Source organism: Gambusia affinis, linkage group LG22 (assembly GCF_019740435.1).
Source record: "Gambusia affinis linkage group LG22, SWU_Gaff_1.0, whole genome shotgun sequence".
In the NCBI taxonomy this organism is placed as follows: Eukaryota; Metazoa; Chordata; class Actinopteri; order Cyprinodontiformes; family Poeciliidae; genus Gambusia; species Gambusia affinis.
Genome location: NC_057889.1, coordinates 20,618,125 through 20,637,845, shown reverse-complemented (window position 1 = coordinate 20,637,845; position 19,721 = coordinate 20,618,125). Strand labels below are relative to the sequence as shown.

At 39.7% G+C, this 19,721-nt stretch overlaps 1 protein-coding gene across 2 annotated transcripts in view; it reads right to left on the bottom strand.

Moving 5' to 3' along the window:
* Positions 1–283: 283 nt before the first annotated feature.
* opn5 (opsin 5) overlaps positions 284–19,721 on the bottom strand; it is a 41,315-nt gene continuing 21,877 nt past the window's right edge. The window contains exons 4-8 of one of the 2 annotated variants that reach the window (XM_044106953.1): positions 6,048–6,218; positions 5,876–5,965; positions 4,103–4,437; positions 2,975–3,216; positions 290–1,336 (exon numbers count right to left, since the gene is read on the bottom strand). In XM_044106953.1, coding sequence (XP_043962888.1) covers positions 1,270–1,336; positions 2,975–3,216; positions 4,103–4,437; positions 5,876–5,965; positions 6,048–6,218 — 905 coding nt within the window. In that variant the 3' untranslated portion in view covers positions 290–1,269. Of the gene's footprint in view, positions 1,337–2,974; positions 3,217–4,102; positions 4,438–5,875; positions 5,966–6,047; positions 6,219–19,721 lie in introns of both variants that reach the window. The other variant, XM_044106954.1, reaches the window with a different exon arrangement.

Sequence of the window (19,721 nt, the reverse complement as noted above, 5' to 3'; positions counted from 1 at the left end):
TTTGAATTTCCCCTGTTGGGATCAATAAAGTATTCGTCATCGTCATACAAAGAGTCAGTAGCAGAACAAACTGTTTGGTTTTGGCAAAATCCAAACATGATCAACATTTCTGCTCAACGCACAAATGTTCTTACATTACAAAGGTGAAACTATTTCAGAGGGAAAACAGGCTTTCCAACGGTTTAAGATTCATTACCAAAAAGGTAAAGTTACAACAAAGACCAACCCAAACGCATAACTTACTGCTTGTGCCAACACAGAAATGAACACATTGCTAAAGAAAGGAAAGGAACAACTTTTATTTTCAATGGCAACCAAAAAAACAGAGAGAAGAAATAGCAAAAATAAATATATTTTAGTCATCCCTGAAATAACTATAACTCCATTCCTAGAAATGTAGGTGCTTGTAGAAATTAATCTGTTTTTCTTTAAATTAATTCAACCCATTTTTGCAACAATCAACCAGATATAAAACTATTACAACATCTGGCGTCAATGCATTCTGAATGGCTTGGAAAGTAAAGTGCTCTCATCCTGTGTGTGTGTGTTTTCTTGGAAACCTATACCTCACACTATTGACTTTTGATTGATGTTGCTAAATAATGATTGCTCAACTTTTCCTGGTTTGACTTCTCAGTCAACAGAGTTGAAAGTCGTCTCTCTCTCTCTGCCGTTAACCAGATGAGATAATCTGATCCAGTGCTTCATCCAGATACTTACAAATTGTTTTTCATATACAACACAAGTGTAAAAGTACAAACACCAGCAACCTGTACAAACAGCAGAAAACATCAACATGAATCTATGGTTTGTTTTGTTTTGTTTTTTAAGTTGTAATTTTAGCTAAAAATGTCAAACAAACCAAATTTAGAGAATTGTAACCATATTTTACACAAAAACATTAAAGCTTCAACTCCGTCTAACTTGGAAACCTCAGTAATTCCCAAACCTGAGTCAAATAGTTTAAAATATTTTTTCTTTTGAGAACTCTTGAATGATGGAGATGGAAAAATCAACACAACATTTTATCCGTACTTAGAAACCAGTGAACACTACAGAGATAGACTGATGTGCAGGTAGGGAGCTACCAGAAAGGTGGACATCCTGTGTAGGTAGGGAGCTGCAGCAACGAAGGTGAGCAGGTGATGACCTCATGGCAGGGAGGCAGCGTGTGATTGGTTAGCTGGTGGACACAGAGAGGGCATGGCGAAGGCAAAATGTCCGCGGTAGAAGAGACGAAAGGTCAGCAGCCTCAACAGTTTCACAGCCTTACATCTCGATGTGAGCGTCTTTGGCTGCTCCGTTGTCCTTTATTGAGCCGGAGATTGCGTAGAACCTGAAGGAACGTCGCGAAAAATGGAACAAGCAAAAATATAATTATTATTGTTTAGACGCAGGTTTTTGTCAGACACTTTCTCCGTTGGGCTGTGGTTGCCACTAAATACATCTTGTGTTACTTTGTACAGTGTATTTTTTTTATTGATGTTTTATTTGTTATTATTATTATTATACATGCACATGTTGTGTGTTGCTATGGTTTCTCTTTCTTCAGGTTTAGGAGCAGATTTCTGCCATGTTGCCTTGTCTTCTCTCTATGCTTCTATCTTTCTCTTTAAATTTTTCCCCCCCAACTTCCTCTATTTCTATTCTCCTTCCTCATCTCTCCATCAGTTACATTTGAAATAAACTCCAAACTATTTTTAATAAAGTTTACATTTACAGCTCTGGACAAAATGAAGAGATCACTTTAAATGACCAGTTTGATTGATTTCACTTTATCTAGATATTTGTTTTAGTAAAAAGGACATTGTTCTTTTATTCTATGAATTACTGGCAACATGTCTCTGAAATTCCAAAGAAAAAGGTGGTATTTAGTAAAACTGCAGTGCTTTCAGACCCCAAATAATGCAAAGAAAGCAAGTAGATTTTCATTTAGAAACAACAATACTAATGTTTGAACTCAGGAAGAGTTCAGAAATCAACATTTGGTGGAAGAACCAGGAGGTTTTCAGTGCAGATGGCTCTTCATTTTTTACAGAGCTGTATATATAAAAATGCATATTTTATGGGGATTCCATGTGAACTTTGCGATGTGTATTCAGGGCAAAACTAACAATCAGCTTACACTAATATGCAGTTTGGAAATTAAATCAATGTGAACAGGCAATTAAAGCTGCTGCATTCACATCAGTCCTGATATTGCAGGACAGTTCCTGCATAAAGACTTTACTGCCAAATACATGCGGGGATTGTATTCACGTCTACCAAATGAACACAGTCATACTTTCTGGCAGCTTTACTTGTACGTTATTTTTAAAAGCATTATTAACTTCATAAAATCACATACAACCAAGAAAAAAACTGACAGAAAGACGATCACCAGGATGAAAATCACATTTTCATCAACAACAGAGATATTGGGAAGAGATGAAATCCGATCAGCTTTAATTTTAGCCGTGTGAAAAAGTGGAGGAACACTGAGAGCTGACGCTGTTGTGCAATAGGATGTTGAAGGCGTCCAGCGTGAGGTCAAAGGTCACCAGTTTCCGATGGACATTCTGCCAACAGTCTGCAGACGGACGTGAAGATCTGCATTTCCTATTTCCTTCTACATTATCAATATTTTCAGCATCATCTTGGTTATTTTTTTTTTAAGCTGACAAAAATTGTAAAGGTTTTCCTAATGAAGGAATTCCTGGGAGTTTGAGGAGCGACTTGCAGCTTTTGAAATTGTGAAAGGAACACTGAAAGATAAAACTTGAGAATCGTTCTCTTAGAAGAAAAATGAGCTGACTGTCTATTTATCACGATAATGGGAATAAAAGCCATCTGACATCAGAAAAAAAAACTGTTTCAAAGTGAGAAAGAAAAAAATAATACAACCCTAAGTTTTTTTTTAAGAGGCTCTACAGTATTAAGGAAGTGAAAACCAACAGATCCGGATCAGCACCACACAGCAATAAACTAGTTTTACCTCGACTTCCTAAAATGATTCCGTTTCTTCATGACCTTGACGCAGCAGTTGCTGCAGGAGTTCTTCAGATCCACCAGCTGGTAGATGATTGGATTGTACATCGCTGACGACTTGGCGAGCAGCGTGGGAATGACAGACACGGGGATGGGGACGGAGTCCGGCTCGCCGAACGCCGACACCACAGAGACCACGGCGTACGGAATCCAGGCGATCAAGAAGCCCGCGCAGATCACCATCGCCACCTAGGAGACGGAAGAAAACAATATTCTGAGGTTTCCAAGTTTGTTTTTTTGAAAGCGAGAGCAATTCTAAAAGTTTTTTCTGCCTGCTTTGTTCTTGTGAATCCAATTTTCTAGGTCATACTCACACGTTTCCTTTTGATGTAACCGGGGTTGGAATAGTTTGGGGGGTGGGGGGTTTCATTATGGTTTAGTTTTATTTCGATGTGACTTTTTGTTTGTCTAATTCACTCAGTTTTAATGTGTTTTAGAACGCTTTTGGTCATTTCTATTAGTTTACCGTTGTTAAATCTTCAGGTACAGAATTCCAAATGGTCAAAGTATTGTGCTGATGTACACATCGATTGTGTAACGAGTAATCAACAAAATATTCCATTTTCAAAAAATGTATTTCATTATTGTTGAACAGCAGCTGATTCTGATGTTTCCTCCCAACTTCTGCTGTCGCCATTTTGTACCTTAGCATACATGCTACCAGAAAGATATGGACTGCAGTAATTTACCAGCAGCTGATAAAAACTGCTTATGTGGGGAAAAAAATCAATTTAACATCAGTTCAAAAGGCCAATAATACATTTATAATATAAATATATACCTAAGACACTCTTAGGTATATATATATGTTTTATAAACTTTTTATTTCTTACCTAAGATGCAGTAGCTTTCAACAAATAAGCAATTTCCCCTTGGGGATCAATAAAGTATATTCTATTCTATTGTATAAACACAAAAATCGAGTGTTTTAGTTAAGTTTTATAAATGTACAATGCCTTTTCCCCATCGAGTGTTTTTATTCATTTCAGTTAACAAAAGTGTTTTTGGTGTATTTTGTGTTCAATGTGTATTTTGCTTCTTTTAGTGAACTATAATAACCTCAGACCTAACTGACCTTTGTGAGTTTCATCTCCAGGTTGTGGTTGTTCCGTATGCGGGCATCGAAGTTTGAGATTTCCTTCGACGACGACTTCACTTTAAAAATGATCATGACGTAGGAGAACACGATGATGCCCGCTGGGAGGAGGAAGCAGAAGAAGAGGATGGCCAACACGAAGCTTTGGCCCGACACCGAGGCTTGAGCGAGCCACCAGTCCAGGGTGCATGAGGTCCCAAACGGCTCCGGGGCGTAGTGGCCCCAGCCAACCAGTGGCATGGTGGCCCAGAAGGCCGCATACACCCAGACAAAGACCAAGCATATGAAGGAGTGTTGGCGTTTTAACCACGTGCCTAAGATAAATAAGAAACATATAATCTACGTTAGAAAAAACAAACGTACAATTCCCTCCAAATCCGTCTATAAGTGTCAGAAAAATTACAAACATATTTCTTTTAATTCTAAAAAAGAGACAAGCTTTGCCACTGTTGGAGTGAGCAGCTCAGTTCATGTTTCACTTTAACTCAGTCATCATTTGGCAAAATATATATTTAGACCTGCATTCACTTTAAACTCAGAAGAGATAAACCTTAACAGGATGCAGATTCGCCCATTGATATCTCTCCACTCCCCCGACATGTACTAGTAAAGACATGGACACTAAAGTCATTTTCTGTCATTAATGCCGGACTAACCCCCAATACACACTGTTTGCATCTCCACTTCGCCAAGCTGTGGCCTCCACAGTAAATACACAACCCATTTCAGTCAATGAGGATGTTTACACTACCTCCACACCGCCGCATCAACATCCGTCAAAATTAGGTATTATTGACAGGTCCTATTTTTGCCGGGCGCCAAAATCTTCAAGGATCACGGCGCTCTGGCAGAAAAATGCACGAACACCAAAACAATTCACCAAGACAGACTAATTTGTTTGCAATACTGGCTATATTGAAGCAATAATGGGTATATTCAGCATATATCTTTTTTGCATACACACAAAATACGTGGATTTAATTCTGAAACCTGTTAAGTTGAATAATCGTGTAAGAGTGCAGGTCCAGGCAGACAAAGTGAGGAGAGTATTGGTGGGAAAAATATCAACTTTGTAAGTTGAGAACTACAGTATTTTCTAAGACACCAGTCAACTTTTTTTTTTTTTTTTTTTTATCACTGACTTGATCGTGAGATCTCTCATTTCACACACATTCTTCTTGGAGTACTTCTAGGGTTTGCAGTGCAGCGGAGCCGCATGTAGTGTAAATCCAGGGTAAATCTGCTTTCACATGATTTATTATTTATGCTGTCGCATTGACAAACACATGTTGCATTGAGTAAATGCTATAACTTCAAGGGGATCTTGCAGAACATCAAAGCCCTGTCATGTTTTTGGAGTGCATGTCACTTGTTATATGCTTCGGTTCTGAAAACCGCATGTGTTCTGGGGTCACGGTGTGAAACTTTATCTACGTTCGGACGGTGTATGCTACTTCTGCTCTAAAATCAACATCTCCTATTATTTGTTTTTTGAAGACTCCTGCCATATATCCTGGTTAATTTGACTGTAATGACCACTTGGGGGCGCTACAGTCCTCAAGGGCTGGTGTCCTGCTACTTTTAGATGTTTCAACACACCTGAGCTAAATTATCAGCTCACTAGCAAGACTGGAGAACTAGCGTCCCGATCCACACTCCATTCCAGTAGATGGTGGTAATGCACATCTAAAAGTTGCTTGCCAACCGCCATAAAAAAGAAGAAGAAGAAGACTGGAAAACTCGGCTGCCTACTGTCGTTTGATTCAGTGAGTTGAACCAGGAAAACATCTAAAATGTGGAACATCGACACTCGAGGACTGGAAATGAAGACTTTGTCATCTTCTGTTGGGCAAAATACCAGACGGATAATTACTCCTCCCATGGCTTTTCTTCCTGTGCTGTCAGAAAGTGTTAGCTGACTCACCGTATCGGAGGTGGCAGATCTTCAGGTAGCGGTCCAGGCTCACCACTGTCATGGTGATGAGGCTCCCACAGCCAAAGAAGAAGCCTGCCCAGCCGTAGAACTGACAGCCCTCCCAGCCGAACAGCCAGCGGTGGGAGAAACTGGACACCACAAAAAACGGCTTTCCTGTCACTGGGGGAGGGGATTAAAAAAAAGTAGAAGAGGAAAGAAAAGTGAAATAGAAGTGAGAGAACAATGACGGGTGCGACGGGAAGAGGAACGGTCCAGGAAAAAAAAAATAAGTGAAAAAACTAGACTTTTAATTTAGTGGTAGTAACAGGAAGGGGCATTCTGAGTGTCACAGTTTGTTTTTTTTTACATCTTTAAATGTGTTTTTTAATCATTGGATAAAAAAAGTTGAAAGTATGACAAAGTATAACAATGCACACAATAAATAAACACATTTCTATATATCACAATGTTTGTACTAAAACTAAAAGCAAGCATCCTACTTGCTTTAAGCAGGATGTTTTACTATTATATCCCAAAGATGCAGTGAAATCTCTGGAAAATATGGAAGAAAGTTGGTTTTGTTTTCCACACCAAAAATGTTATTCCTGTGGATGAGTTTGTGCAACACAGCCAAAATTATTTATTTGGCAAAATCTCTCAGTGGAATTAAGGACTTGAAGGCTTTTCATGTGATTATCATGCATGTGTGTGGGGGTGGGCGTGTGTGTGTGTGATTTTTTTTTTTCTGGTACTCTTAACTTTCTATCCACTGCCCAGAAACATAAGGCCACTTTAAAAAACCCAAAAGTGTGAGTTTGTATTTGCCTGTCCTGGTTCCCCATCATGTAATTTGAACCACTTATGTTTTTTTTCCAACTTTAACTCTGTAAGTTGTTGTTTTCTCTAGTAAGCTGTTTGGTAAAACTTGTCTTGAACTTTAGCAACCCAGGAAAGTTGGGAAGAGGACAATAAAACGTACTTTAAAGTGTAATTCTGGGCATTCTTCAGAACCAGGAACGTTATAGTTTTATTAGGTAAACCTTTATTTCACCAGGCAAAACATTACAATATTAGCCTGGAAATGTTAAAACATTGAAAAGAGGAGAGAGGGCAAAGGTCAACAACATTTGACATACATCTACTCTGGATTTACAAACCCCATTTTGTATTTCCAAACGAAACACTGGACTTAAAATATTTCTGATTTAATACTTCCTAGACTGAATCTTTAAGCTTGGGTCGATAAAAACCCTTTAGCTTTTGAATTTTCACCTGTAGTGGAGGAAAAACATTTGAGGTTGCCGTCTTAAAAATCCATACTGAGTTTCTCCCGTGTTACTGGACATCCTTCACCTGCATATTTCCCAGCTTTCATTGTGAATCAGCTACTGTTAGAATCAGCTTCTCTTTTCATGCTAGGCATTGGATAAATTGTTTCTCCAATTCATCACCGACAATTCTGTGTCGTCTGTTCAAGGTCAAGTGGATGTCAAAGGAGAAACCAACAATGATAGAAGATTTTCTTTAGGTAAAAAGCAACACTGTAGGAATTACATACACATCCCAAACATTTCTTTGTTGCAGTAAATTTTGTCACTCTTCATAGTGAACAACAACACTAACTAACATTAGATGTACTGTACCTGCATGATGTTATTTTGTGACATTACGAATCTGAGATTCTCAGCCAATTTGCATACACGGCCCGTTCTGTTGGCCTTATTGTTATCCCGCAGAGAATTTCATCAGGAAAGGAATCAGTGAAGCCATGAAGAGCTGAGCAGCCTTGTCCAGCATCAGATCGTATTATGACCAGAACAGAAGCGCAGACACCAGACACAGGGCCAGTTTTCATGAGGCTCTTCAGATGAAATTCACACCAGCAGTGTAAACGTACTACGCAATCAAAATTTTAAAAAAAGTCCATAAATTATGGTCATTAATGTAGAATGGAATGGGGGAACGCATAATAGAAATGAGATTTCTATATCATTCCTGTCTGAATCCAATGGAGTTTCCCTCACATGTTTGGTGTCTAAAAAAATTCAACATATTTTCAGGTTCTTATCAGAAATGTTTCAGATTTTTTTGCCTCCCAGCTGCAAATCCTTAAAAACAGAAGTTACAATATTCCTACCACCAAGCCTTCCTTACATCCAGTGGGTTAGGGTTAAAGGTTATTCCAACATGGTGTGTGTGGTAAGAGTTTCGTTTTGGTCATCGTGTTCAGTTCCGACCTTTTGTTGAAATCACATTTTGTTTTTTCTGTGTGTGGTCGTTCATTCGACTAATATATCCAGTCAGTCAGACTTCTGTGTAACTGGTATACAATTTTTTAGGACGGTAATAATGGACAGAGCCGTCAACGGATCAGTTTTAAAGTTATTCAGTAACGAGAGTCGACTTTATCATCACAAATCATAACAACATGAAGGAAGCTGGAAGCGATGGCCTTTGGTGGAGCGCTGACTGACACTCCTGTAGAGAAGTCTGTCTGGAGGTGGTGGGATTGTTTGGCTTCACTGACAGACTTTTCATAAGTTCAAAATCAGAATTTTTCAGCCATCTTCTACGTCTGGATTTTCTGTGTCTGACTTCTTCTGGTGCAGAATTATGACCCATGTCTCACATCCGTGACGTAAACATCAGACTGCAGATGCTTTGAAAACTATCAAATATGTGTCTGATTTGGTCAGAAGTGGCTCAGGTGGAGGTGAAATGATCGGCCTTGAGCCGTTCAGACTGACGTAAAAGTCGCATAAAGGTGGAATATGAGAAAACAAACCGAAAAAAGCCGATTTGACTGCTGTGTCAGTGTAGCCTTAGTCTTCCAGTATTTCATTATCTTGCCCAAAACTGCTGCACGGAACAAAATCTCTCAACAATAAGTTGTTGACTTTTGTACAAGTCTAACTCCTCTATCGTAAATCTTGTGAGGATTTCCTGATTGGGCCCAAAAGTTCTCACTGGGACACTAGAACTGCATTGACTGAGAAATTTATGGACATGTTCAATACTTAAACAAGCACTTCAGGGTTGAGTTAAAAAGATCTCAACCAGTGAAGCTTATTCTTCTTAAACTAAAAGTAAAAACAAAAGCAGTAACTAATAAACAGTAAGTGAAACAGGACGCATGAACAAATGGCAAACTCTGTGGTCTGGTTGTTGTTTTTCAGCACCATTGTTGCTTTTGACTAAGTCAAAGGCACAACATGAACAGGCACAAAAATTTCTTCTCCATGCCTTTTAGATCACTAACAGAAAGCCATTTACTTGTTTCCCAGAACTTCGATTCGCCAAACTGAAAAGTGGAAATGCATGTGACAGACAACTCCTGTGGCAACTAATGCCAGAGTTCTTCTAGGAAGCAGCTAGAAGCACAACACAAAAGGTATGTTGTAAAATAAGAAAGGAAGACACACACACACACACATGCACACGCACACATGTTTGCGCAGCTTTCTTTGCGGGGAGTTTCCATTGACTTCCATTCATTTCTACAGCCTAAACCTTACCCTTACCCTTATCCTAACCCTAACATTACATACCTAACCCTAACCAAAACTCAATTCACATCTTAGTCCTAAATCTGACCCTTGACCCAAAAACAGCATTTCCCCTTGTGGGGACCGAAGCCTGGTCCCCACAACGTCATATATGTCAGGAAAATGGTCCCCACAATGAATTAGAACCAAACGCACACACACACGCACACACACACAAAAAAGAGAGTTGCCCTCAAGCTCAAAGAAAGAACCATGTAAAAATAGATGATGGGAAACCCATGCGACTAATGTGACTTGGCAATCTACGGTAGGATTGCGAGGTTGGTTAGCTGCACGTGACCAGATGTTCATGCTGCAAGCAAATCATCTAAAACTGTGAAGAAAAATTTTTTTTAATAAATAACAGTTTCATCTGTATCTATGGCAAGCTGTAGTCCTGGAGAGCGCAGGAAAGTGACACTAACGACGACTTTATTATTGGGAACTTTACTGGGATCACTGGTGTTTTTGTTTTTTCTCTCACTCCATTCACAGTGAGAAAGTCTTCTTCCATGGAGCCAGAGTTAATAAAATCAGCACAAAGCCCGAGTTGATTCCCCACCCTAAAAGTTCCTGAAGAGTGGGACTGAGCAGCAGCCATGTGGTCCGCTGAACTCCTAGCATAATAAAGCGAAAAAAAACCCCTTCAATCGTCTTCAGGGCAAAACTGCAGACATGATGAGCCAAATGTTTTCTTGGAATTACTGAAAACTGAGGCGGTCGGTATTTAGACACACAAATACAAGACTGCACCATGAAATATTCTGAAGACATTGCGGGCTTTGTGTGGCCCCTAAAACTACCCCGACGTTGACGTTGCCCCTTACAAGAACTTTGGAAATGATGTGCTGCTCTAGTGGTCCCAACAAGGTCATTAATTATGCTTTGAACGGTCCTCTTTTGGTAACAACACACACTCAGACACACACATGCGCATGACCGCTCACATGTTCAGAGGCTTAACAGCGTTTACTGTACAAATACTAGATTACAGCCAAACCTCTGGCTCTACAAGCTGGGCAGGGATTGGTTCACCTGCTGTCACTGCTTTGTCTGATCAGCTCTTAAAGGGATTGCTCTTTTTTTTTTCTTTTTCTTTTTTGAGCGTTAATGTGCTGAAAGGTTATGAACAGGTAAAAATTTAGCTAAGGTGGGTGATTTAGTGACGGTCTTCACTTTGTATAAATATATAGTCATTTCTTGTAGAGGTTGAAGATCTGGGCTGCATTGAGAATGGAAATGGAAAAGAGTTTATGCAACTACTGCATTCCAAACAGGTGGAAATGAATAATCGATACTTGATCAACAGTAAAAGAGGCCTACTGTTTTTTACTCACACCTATATTTTCACTTGAGCCTGCTGGCTTACGTATAAAATTCATTTACACTGCAAACTACATTTGTTACTGAGTAAAAATGTAGTTTTAGAGTTTCGTGTTCCCCCATTGTGGAAGGAGAGAGCGTATTTCTCCAGTTTTTTAGCTTCTCTTGTTTGGCTCCCTTTGAATCCATAACACTATTTAAAATTCCTTACATACAAAGCCATTAATTCTCAAGCCCCATCATACAGTAGAGATCTTATTCTTCCATAAATTCCCCAACTAAGTACTTTTACTCTCAGGCTGCAGGTTTACCAGCAGAGTTTCTAAAAGTAGAATTGGAGGCAGATCCTTTAGTTATTAACTCCCAGCAGACACCCTGTCTACTTTTAAGAGCAGGCTTAAAATATTCCCTTTTAGTAAAGTTTGTAGTTAGAGTGACTTATGTACCTATTAAGCTGTTATAGGCTTAGACTGCTGGAGGACAAACTGATTATTATTATCCAGGTTCCTACTTTCTCCTCCTACTCTACCTTCATGTGTTATCTGTAGTTATTGCTGACATTAACGTTTTATTTATTACATTAGCCGTATTTTCCTGTTAAAATGGAGGCTTACTTGGGCATGCCGTGGTGGCATAGGGGATAGCGCGACCCACATTTGGAGGGTCTTAGTCCTTGACGTGGCCGTCGCGGGTTCGATTCCCGTGACGCATGTGTTTCCCCCCTTTCCTGTCAGCCCACTTTCATATAAGGCACACTAAAGACCACAAAAGACCCCCTGGAGGGATAAAAAAAAATGGAGGCTTATCCTTCCACCACTGACATGGGAGGCATGGCAGCAAATGCAACGACTTAAGTAAATCCACTGTCGCTACATACTTACTGAGGAGAAGAGATTTAATGCAATCGACTGGGCTTGGCTAGAAAACTTTTCACCACCTGGAATAATTTACTGACTTTAACTACAACTTACATACTTGTCCAAGTATTTTTTTTAAAGGAAGAAATCAACACTTCCTTTACAAAAAAAAATATCAAACTAGCTGCTAGCTTACAAGAGCTACAAAAACAACCTGTTGTCACAGAACAGAGTAAACAGGTAACTATTGGAAATGACAGTTAAAATTGCTCAGGTTTAAATTTTTAACAAAATTGTTGCACCATCAGTATCGCTGTAGTGAGCGTACAGCCACCAGAATTTTCAGTAAGAACCGTTTCCCTTTTTTGTTTTTCCATTGCAGCTAACGTTTCTACATAATACTTCAAGTATCCAAAGGGCAAAGCTTAATTCCAGTAATGGAGCGTATTCATAATGGTATTGATCCAGCCTGCATGTCATCCGGATAATCCTGTACATTCATAGACGGCATAAGCCTACGTCAACTACAAAATGTGCAATTATTTTCTTATATTTGCTTTAAGCACTGCTTTATTTTGAGTTAACATGCAGTAAAACGACAATGTTTAATGTTAATGTAGTTTATGCATTCTGCATTATCTTTATGGTAACCAGGAAGAGCTCTGTGTCTTCAGTCGGCCTATCCAAAGGCCTGTCTGAAAGACAAAGTCAACCAAAGAGGATTTAGGAGGATTATGTAGGGTACGAATAAGGAACTTACATATTTTTCATTTTTATATATTGTGCTTACATAATTCTGATTCATGGTTAACCCAACATGGGTTATTTTTTAAATTAAATGTTTGTTTTTTGCATAACCTTGAGCTGACTGACTGACACTGACGATGTCTGTACAGCTAGTTTCAAAAAGTTCTGTAAGAATTGAAAACCGGGCCCATTAACTGTACCACTGTGTTGCTCAACACCGTCCACATTATTCTGGACGGACTCCCCAACTCATTATACAAACCAAGAGAGAATAATGCAGCCTATTTTCTTTCATAATTACATGTGTTACCAGTTCTATGTTAAAATGGTTAATAGCCTGTACTTGTGTAGCACTTTATCAAGTCCAGAGGAGCCCAAAGTGCTTCTCACTACATTTAGTCATTTATACACACAATGATGGTGAACTACATCGTAGTCACGGCAGCCCTGCGGTGTTCTATATTTACATTTTAGAATTTTATATCCACTCCAAAATACAAAAATGCTCCTGCAAACAAAGCATATTTCTCTGAAGAGTTCATTTAATCAGTTTTCTGTTTGCATTTTAGTGACGATGAAAAAGCATCAAAACAAAAGAGGAGTCGCCGTTTCTTGATCGAGTGGCGAGTTTCTGCGCATGGCAGCAGCAGGTAGAGGAACTAGATTTTTGTCTCAGTTTGTCAGTCTGGACTTTCAGGACAATGTGACGGTTTTTACCTAGATGTCTCAAAAACTCTGTCTTAAAGGCACAGAGTACCTTCTTTTTTTTATGTGCTTCCATCACATGCTTCCCACTGCCAAAATGTGTTGTGCTTCAGAAGTAAAAAGAAAGTTAATTGGAAAAAAAATAATACATTCTCAGGAGGATACGTCATTTCACACCTGAATGTTTTTTTTTGCCTGAGCATTTATTCAACAATTATTCATGGGCTGGGTTAAGAAATCTCAATTTCTTCAACCAATGAGCAGATTCTGAATATAGGAGAGTTATTTCTCTTCTTTTGTCTAATAACATCATTCCCACGCTTCATAACATTGTATTAGTATACACTTGACTCTCTTAATAGAGCTCAGGGTCAGAGGAAATGAAAGTTTCCCCAGAACCTTTGATCTGCGGCACAATGTGCAACGTTCATTCCACCGCTTTCTCCAAAAAAAAAAAAAAAAATATGTCATAACATAAAACGTGTCTCCTCCCTTTGTCCCAAATTTATTACGTGGGCACCACAGGGTGTCTGTAGAAATCTTCACTACAGACACCACAATACATTGTGTATAGTGGTGTCCATTAAAGGAGGAGGGATACATTTTCTCCCTCTGCTGCGTAGGAAATAGAAAATCAGGGTGGCTTCGGATCAACCCCTCCTGAGAGCCGGAGCCGGGTGACCCTAGATGGACCTGAGCGACGAAGGTCACCAGCTGACCAAAATGTTCCGACTGTTGAGACGGCACTCGACCAGTGGAAAGACTAGTTTTGGAATTCGTCCCAAACGCTGCGATGCGATCCTTCATGTCTCAAGGCATGTGAGGACATCAGCCTTTATTGTGAGCCGGGCCGCTGCGGAGCGGGAGAAACACATGGAGCGATGTTCACTTCCAGGACACACACGTACTTTGCTGACTTAACTCTGACTGTGTCTGGATCAAGCGGGGCACACACAGGTCAGTATGCCCTGCTCTAGAGCTTCAATTCTAGATTCTACATATAGCTTTCAGGTAAGGGCGTTTTACTGAGAAATATTCTGAAACTATGTCTAGGTTTCAAACCTTAATCTACTGCGTTAGCTTCAGCTTTTTTTTTAATTTGCAATAATAAAGCTCCTCCATGTGGACAGTTATTTGACCTTTGCCCTTTTCTGCTGTTTACGGCCTTGTGGTTAAAGCAGCTGTGCACAGTAAATTTTAGCTCCTGATGTTTAAACTCTTGTCAACACTTGTCTAAATAAATCAATAAAAAAATAAAAAATTGAGACTGCAGATGTTTTTAATGGTTTCTTCCAATACTTCAGAAGATGTTGTAACTTTTCAGAACTTGTTTTGTAACAAAGTCAAGTTTTGGAAACTAGTTTTTGGTAGAGTGATGTGATATTTTTCAGTTTAAGTTGAATCTAACTAATAAAGCAAACATTTCAAGTTATTTTATAATACCTAACTCTCATTTGTTGCATTTCTACCAATCATAAAATTACACAGGCAGGAATTATGAAAAGCAGTTTGCTGAATGGAAACATTGCAATTTAAAAAAAAATTTTAAAAAAAGTTTTTTGATCAACTGTTTCGTAATTATTGAAATTTCTGTTTCACAAAACTCTCAAAATGAGAGCAGACAGACCCGTCAGAGTGTCAGCTCTAACCTGCAGAATTCAAAGCACCTTTTTTACCCGGCGACACAAGAAGTTAAAAAAAATATATAGAAGACAAACTGCGAGAACTGATTTCGATATATCTATCAACTCTGTTGCATAAAATATCATCCTGCCGTATTATTTCTCCCTTCTGACATTTGTGTGTGATTCTATCAGTTAAGGAATTTCTGAGTCGGTGGAAACTTCTCTTGTGTGGTCGCTGAATAGATTGTAATCAGTTTATTTCAGTGCTGCAGTGAACGTGTCTGGGGCAAAAAGGACAGCAATTCCCTCCAGCTGAACTGCCTTTACAAAACTGAGGTGAAAAAGACAAACAGAAACGCTTTCTGCCCCCGGTGGCCGCTGTCAGTTGCCGAGCTGCCTAACGACATCAATCTATCTCCCTGCGACAGTCATGATGGGTGAAGTCATTTTGCACATCCTGTTTATATTTGACTGTCTTTCTGCTGCAGACTCCATTCATCTCCCTTTTTGTCTGATGAACAGCAGCAGATCAGACCAGCTGTTCTCCCTGGTTACATCCACAGGCCCCTGCTGCACCATTGCGCAAATGTTTAAGTTTAGCCTAAGGGGACGAAATGTTTCATTCATGAGCATAAAGACACGATTGAGAGCAAGCAATTCAATTTGAGCTCAATTCTAACTGATGGGACACGGACAGCGATGATGCATGAAGCAGGTTTGCACAAGCAGCATCGTTACTTCGTACTGGAGGAGAGACATGAATGATGACTGCGCTTTTCCATGTTATTTTTGAATCATTTTGGCTTAACAAACACAAATTGGATACGATTTGTTCAGGCTGTGCTTGGTGTTTTCTTTCTTCAGGTCTTTGTAAGCCGTTCAAATAAAGCAATCTGTATCTGCGATCATGAATGTTTCCCCATTTGCTAGTATTGAGGTCCTTCTGTAATTTTAAGTTGCGTTCTATATTAAGCAACACACATAATGGGTGAAAGAGAAAATCAACTTTTTGATGATTGAGCAATTATAATAAAATCCTGTGCTCACAAACGTCATTGAGCACATGGGAAGGAAAACATCGGGTCTGTTACAGAGTTACGTTTTCAGGCTTGATGTTTATTTTGCGATTATTAACAAATGATCGCTTGATCACTGCAGTTTAGTTAGCTAATTTAAACCGCTCTACTGATGAGCTCTCAAAGAGTTGGTATGTGGGTCGCCTTATTTGTGTGTTAACTGAAACGAAACCCACCAAATTCTGCAGCACATGTTCATGTTAAGGTTGCCAAAGTCAAGCTAGCACAGCTGACCTCCACACCACTTCCACGTGATTTCTTTTTTCGAAATTAAAAGTTTTCACTGACAAGCACTCCTGTGCTTTTATGTTACTCAGTAGTCATAGTGATGACAATTAATAGTAAAACATTGCGTCCCTTTTTAAGCTTGTGATTGGGTTATTTTTCCCAACCATTGATACTACTGATGTCAGAAGTGGTTTGTCACACACTGAAAAAAATAACTCTTTGGATGAACATAAAAAAATCATGCTAATCCACCTGATTACTTTGCTTTATTTCAACACCATGTAATTCTGTTACTCCTATTTAAAGCAAATGTGTTGGCTCAATTTAATTTATTAAGGTTGATTCAAATCATTTACTATAGTTGGACCCAATGTAATTTAAAAGAGCCAGCCCAACTAATTTGTAATGCTTTGGACCGAATAATTTACTTTACTTGATCAAGATTAATGCAAATTTAGTTGAAAGCAACTTTTTTTTTTTCTCCGAAGAGTTTTTGCGGCGCTGGTGGCTCGTATTTTTTGAGACAGCAGGCAGACAGGGTGAGGACATGCGGTAAAGGTCAAGAGAGTCGAACCAGCGACGTCTGCGTGTAGCGTGCTAACCCCCTGAGCCACCACAGCATACCCAAGAAACCAACTTATTTTACAGTGGTACCTTCACACTACTTAATTGAGTTGATCCAACTCATGAAAATTAAATCAGCTTAACAAACACGCTTCATGCTGAAAGAAAACTATTTAATCGTGTGAAACTCCTTTCTATGATTTAATTACGTTAATTCAAATAAATTTTTTTAAGTTACATCACATTAAGTGTTTTAAGACAGGACTGGGTGAAAGAACGCTCAACAATTAGAAAAAGTACAACAGAACTGTATTGTCAAAACCCAGCCACCTTACTGTATTTTCATCCTGTAGTTTTTCAGCTATTTGTTCCAGTGCAGTTCTGAAATGCCAAGAGTGCCCTGCAGCGAAAAACAAATATCTATAGTTTAATGTGTAACTAAAACCTCTTTGAAGTCTTCCCAGGGGCAAAACAGTTATGTCTCATAATCTCTCGTGATCCCCTGACCTCACTAGATCCTCTTCGGAGGGAAATTAATCTGACTAAATTGAATCATGTTATCTCAACTTGAACAGGTTATTCAAGTTGAGACAAAAACGATTTTCTCGCGTGAACTCACGTGATCTCACTCGTCTTCAGCACTATATCAGTCTGACTAGAATAAATCATGTTATCTCAACATGATTACATTTCATAAACGTGAAGTTGTTGAATTTCTTGTTTATCCAACATGATTGTATCACGATTTTGTTTGAAACATGAAATTATTTGGTTAAAAGTACATGATATTCTTTTGTTAATGTGATACCCACCTAAGATCATTTAATTTTTTTTCCCCACCAGGGGGTCTTTTTGTGGGCTCTAGTGTCCCTTATACCACAGTAGGCTGACAGGAAGGGGAGAAGGAGAGGGAGGAAGACATGCGGCAAATGTCGTCAGGTCTGGGAATCGAACCCGCGACGAGGACTGAGGGCCTCCAAGCGTGGGGCGTGCTACCCTCTACGCCACCGGAGCACGCCCCGCCTAAGATCATTTTTTTCAGTGCATGAACCCCAAACCCCACAAGCCACAGAACAGTGTGAAGCGCGGCGACTGAGACATCATGGACACATCAGAGTACAGGGATGTTTCTCACACCACGATGTTGTGGATGTTATAGTACTATTGTGTTTTCCTAACTCTGAGTCTCGTCAATCAGAAGATTTGTCACGAAGAGGAAAATGTATAAAGTTGCATTTTTCCAGCCACATGTTCTTCAAGCACCCAGCTGAGGACTCGTTCCTCCCGCTCTGGCCGTCTCTCGCTTCTGGTCTGCGTTTATCTTTCCTCACCGCTGTAGACAGTAATGATTACTTTTTGTCTCATGTCCGTCGCTGGGAATTAAAAGTTAATGTGTCGGTCAAAAAGTGCATCGTGAAGAGGAAAATAATATATGCAAGTCACACCTGACTAGTCAATACCGTTGTTGATAAGCGAACCGAGACGGCTTGTTGTGTTCTCTGACTTTGCACAGCGTGACAGCTGGTCGTCTGATGGAGAAATCAACAGAAAATCAATGCTAAGGCATTGTGGTCTCCCAGTGCACCCTGCTCTCTGCTCCCTAAACGTCTGTCAGTGGAACCTGGATCAGAATGTCCTTCAGATCCAGGGCATTTCAGCGGGGCTTGTGACAGGAAGTGAACCGGTACTGGATGATGTTGTGAACTTCACAGAGCAGCCCGGATCGGGTCAGGGCTCTCCAGAGGCTCTCTGGCTACTGGGAGGATTTGAAACGCATAAAGTCAGGAGGACTTTGTAAAGTAGCAAAGTGTTTAATCCCTTTTATCTACAACACAGAGGTTGAACTGAATGACAGATGTGAGAGACAGTCGTAAAAAATTATTATAGCCCATTAAACATTCTCTTCTTTCAAAGGCGGTGTTCTTAAACTGACGTCTTATAGTTATTAATTTGTCATTGAGAGAGTGATCCAGTCACACCACTGCATCTCATAAAGATAGAAATCTGAACTCGTTTCTTCTCCACCATGGCAGCCACCTCAAATCTGCTGTGGCGGTTTGACCGATGTGTGTGTTTGCGACTGTCCGTCTCATCAGCTTGGTGTCGCATGCAAAACAGTTTGATGTGAACTTTTTGAGTCCACAGTGAATCTGTCTCCAGTACGCATGGTCCTCTGTGTAGTGAAGTATGACTGAGTATGTTGGGGTCTTTGTAGTGCCGTGGTTCCTCCTCACCGCGTCTTCCAGATTATTCAGGCAGGTTCTTTAGCTAAAACATGGGTGGACAACTTCTGGTCTTGAGGGCTGGTGTCCTGCAACGTTTAGATGTATCTCTACTTCAGCACACCTGAGTCAAACAATGAGGTCATTAGCAGGACTCTGGAGAACGTGACTGCACTTAGGAAGTGACTTAGCTATTTAATTGAAGTGTGTTGGACCAGGGAGACATCGTAGAGTTCCAGGACTCCAGTCTTTGAAGATTTAGATTGCTCGTTCATGAGCTAGAGCCTTCTGAAGGTCAGCAGGTAAGATTTTAGTGTTTTTGGAGACTCTTTTTCAGCATCTTGCAGCCTCCTGTCAAGGTAAAATTATGGCTAAACCTAAGCACCTCGGTTGTTGCTTTATTTGTAGACTGCTTTCTGTATGGTTATGAAATAGCTGATTTTCAAATTATTTTGATCTCTCTTTAAATCCCCTAGCAGGCTCATAATCGGCAACAATCTTCATTCTGAAAGCTCCAGAGAGCTCTTTGGTCTTCATCATGCTTGTTTCATGTCATTTTCACTGAGTATAAATTTACATCTATCCTTTATATTAAACTTTTTATTGTAAGTTCATTTTTTTTATTTAAATATTTCAGTTTTTCTAAGATTCATTTTAAACCCACAGGCTGTAGTCGGGTGTACAGACTGATTTTCCTGGTTGCTTTTTGCCTTAAGCTTGGCTTTTCTACTTACGACTGACATTTCCATCTCTCTAGAGCTCCCATGGCTCCACTCTGTTTCCTGTGTGCA